Genomic DNA, 3159 nt, shown 5'->3' on the forward strand with positions numbered 1-3159 from the left:
ACTTCTAGCGTTAACATACGTTCAGCATAAAGTAACCCAGCAATACCAACAGAATCACAAAGAGACTGAGACAGGAGAGTATGACGATTATTAAAAATAGCAATAAGAGCATGATGTTCTATGATAGAAAATACAATAATTATAGTAACATACAGTTATGGTTGACTCACTTAACTTCTCAGCTACAGCAGTTTCATTCATAGATCGTAGAGCATCTGACAGTGAGTCCAAGTTGGCTCCTCCTCTACTGTCAACATTATCAGCTCTACCTAACCATTGGGAGAGGCACTCTGTCATACAGCGAGATATGTCATGAGGATGATTCTTTTCTATGACATCAAGTGTACTCTTCTTTAGTCCTAGTCTCAGTCCAAGGTCATACCAATTTGCTTTAGGAAAACCACAGCTCTTTAACAAATCAAGAACATCAACAAGATCATCAACACCTACATGTACATTGTACATACAAAATCAAAATGGCGAGTCATACCTAAACAAGTTTGATTAGTGGCCATAGTTCCATTAAAAAAAGCTACCCCAAGGCCAGGGCCTCAGACAAGACTAACAATGAACCGAGTGCAATGAACAACAACGACCTTCTCTTAGTTGAGTTTTTACTTTTTAGGGTGGCCCGGGTGGGGTCAGAAGAGGCGTGGTCTTGTAGTTATAAAAAGGTGGGGCTGGGTCTCCGCCAAAACACTAGAATCATAGAATACACCAAAGAAGTGAGTTTATGTTTGTATGATTATATTTTTTAGCATTTTGTATGTAAGCCTACTTATTTTATTATAAATAAATATTTATTATTATCTTTAACTCCTCATCTGTCACTAGATCTTCTCCTCATAGCCTATTACACACATATACTCGTACTACTCCATCACGTCACTTCTACTTCTCCCGTCTCCCTCGTCTGTGGAATGCCCTACTCCTTCTAAACCTCCTCTCTCTCACTCACTCTAAAGCAATTGATTCACTTTACCATCACTTCACAAGCATCTTTTTAACTAAATTCAACTCATCTGATTTATGCACTTATCATTTCTTATGCCCTTGCTATAATTGTATCAGCTCCCATCATACATGTACATAACTCCATTCATTCATACACTAAGTTATTTTTTTTCTTTTTTTTTTCTGGTTCCTGCTGAGTTTACCAGGTTACCATCAGCACTGTAACTCCCTGTGTTTTTATTCTACTATTGTGCTGTAGAGTTTATTAATAATAATAATAATAATAATAATAATAATAATAATCTCTTATTCCTTAAATAGACTACATTAATACATGAATTAATGCCGTTATCTGTGCACTTTATAGATCAAATCTTACCGAGTGAGACTTCTTTTGATTACTGTTTCATGGAAAGTGAGTCCTGAAATTGGGAAAAATTCCAGCAATCCTGGCATCACCACAGGAAATACCGAAGGACCCAAAGAATAAACTAGATCTAGATAAATCAAATGGAAGTATTATGAAAGAAAATAAGGATGAAAATGTGGAACATGAAAATGAACCAGTAAAAGATACCAGCTGTATGAATACTAGCAGTATGAAGGTTCAGAGTGATGATGATTCAAAGAGTAAAGAAACACCCACTGACCGAACCACTGACACTGTTTCACAAGGTGATATGAATGACAGCAAAGAAGAGAAACCATAGTGATTTACATGGGGGATTTTGGAGCAAAAAAATGCTCCAAAATCACCCTAAATTTTTTATCATTTTGTTGATACATATTGATGTCCTTATGCTGTATAAAAAGTTTGAGCTAATTCCGACTTCAATTTTTCAAGTTACGGCCATTTTAAGAAAACGTCAAAGTTCTGAGAAAAACCCAAGGCTATAGCCCATAGATTTTTTCAAAAAATGGCTTCGAAATCACTCCAAAATTTATTGCATTTTCTGATACATATTAATGTCCTTATCCTGTGTAGCAAGTTTGAGCTGATTCCGACTTTAATTTTTCAAGTTACGGCCAATTTGAGAAAACATCAAAATTCTAAAAAATACCCAAGACTATAGCCCATAAATTTTTCCAAAGAATGGCTCCAAAATTACTCCAAATTTTTATTAAATTTTCTGATACATATTAATGTCCTTATACTGTGTAGCAAATTTGAGCTGATTCCGACTTTAATTTTTCAAGTTACGGCCATTTTAAGAAAACGTCAAAATTCTGAAAAATACCCAAGGCTATAGCCCATGGATTTTTCCAAAAATGGCTCAAAAATCACCCCAAATTTTTATTAAATTTTTGATGCATATTAATGTCCTTGTACTGTGTAGCAAGTTTGAGCTGATTCCGACATTAATTTTTCAAGTTACGGCTATTTTAAGAAAATCTAAATTTTTGAAAAAACCCTGTACCATGGTTTTTTCCAAAAATGGCTCCGAAATCACCCCAAATTTCCATTACATTTTATGATGCACATTAATGTCCTTATAAGTTTGAGCTGATTCCAACAAATAATTTTTGAGTTTATGAGCATTAAAAATGTTGCCATCGCACAAGTTCATCAATGTACATTAGAAAATGTATTAGCCATGGCAATAGCACATGCTGTTTTTTAATAATTTTTATTGTTTGTGCCAGAATTTTTTTTCTATTTTGAAGATTACAAATAATACTAATGTTAATTAATTGCAGTTCTGATAGATATCAATGTTTTTATTTTATGTAGACTATGTTAAGTTTTTGAGTTGCTACATGTATGTACACTCATTTTTATTATTTCAGAATATTCGTAAGCACAAGTATGAGACAAGGCAGCAGTTTACGGACCATGTCAATCTAATTGTTAACAATTGCATCACTTATAATGGATTCAACTCTGAATTAACAAAAACTGCCCAAAGGATGTTGGAAATGTCTAACAAAGAAATAAATCAAGTAAGTACTTGAGTGTTATAATGTAATGGTGTGATTATAATGAGTGGATTCTTTGTTGTAGAACAGTCAAGCTCTTGAGAAACTAGAGCATGAGATTAATCCACTGCTGGGAGATGATCCACAAGCTGCTCTGTCCTTCCTCTGTCGTAAATCCATTGAAAGAATGAAAGCAGTACCTAATGTGAGTGATATGAAATTTGGTTTGCATTGTACACAGTATAATTGTACCTCATGACTATTATGTTATGTCTATTTTGTTTTTTT

The 3159-nt window shown here is 33.9% G+C and overlaps 1 protein-coding gene across 1 annotated transcript; it reads left to right on the forward strand.

Moving 5' to 3' along the window:
• Positions 1–817: 817 nt before the first annotated feature.
• Positions 818–3111, forward strand: LOC105315329 (transcription initiation factor TFIID subunit 1-like; the record flags this gene model as incomplete). The annotated part of the gene is made up of 4 exons (XM_020005812.1): positions 818–1369; positions 1419–1629; positions 2743–2895; positions 2957–3111. Coding segments are annotated over exons 2-4 (368 nt in total), but the record flags the coding sequence as incomplete, so codon positions are not given.
• Positions 3112–3159: the final 48 nt, after the last annotated feature.

The sequence above is a fragment of the Amphimedon queenslandica genome, unplaced genomic scaffold (genome assembly GCF_000090795.2).
Source record: "Amphimedon queenslandica unplaced genomic scaffold, v1.1 AMPQUscaffold_10866, whole genome shotgun sequence".
Classification (NCBI taxonomy): domain Eukaryota; kingdom Metazoa; phylum Porifera; class Demospongiae; order Haplosclerida; family Niphatidae; genus Amphimedon; species Amphimedon queenslandica.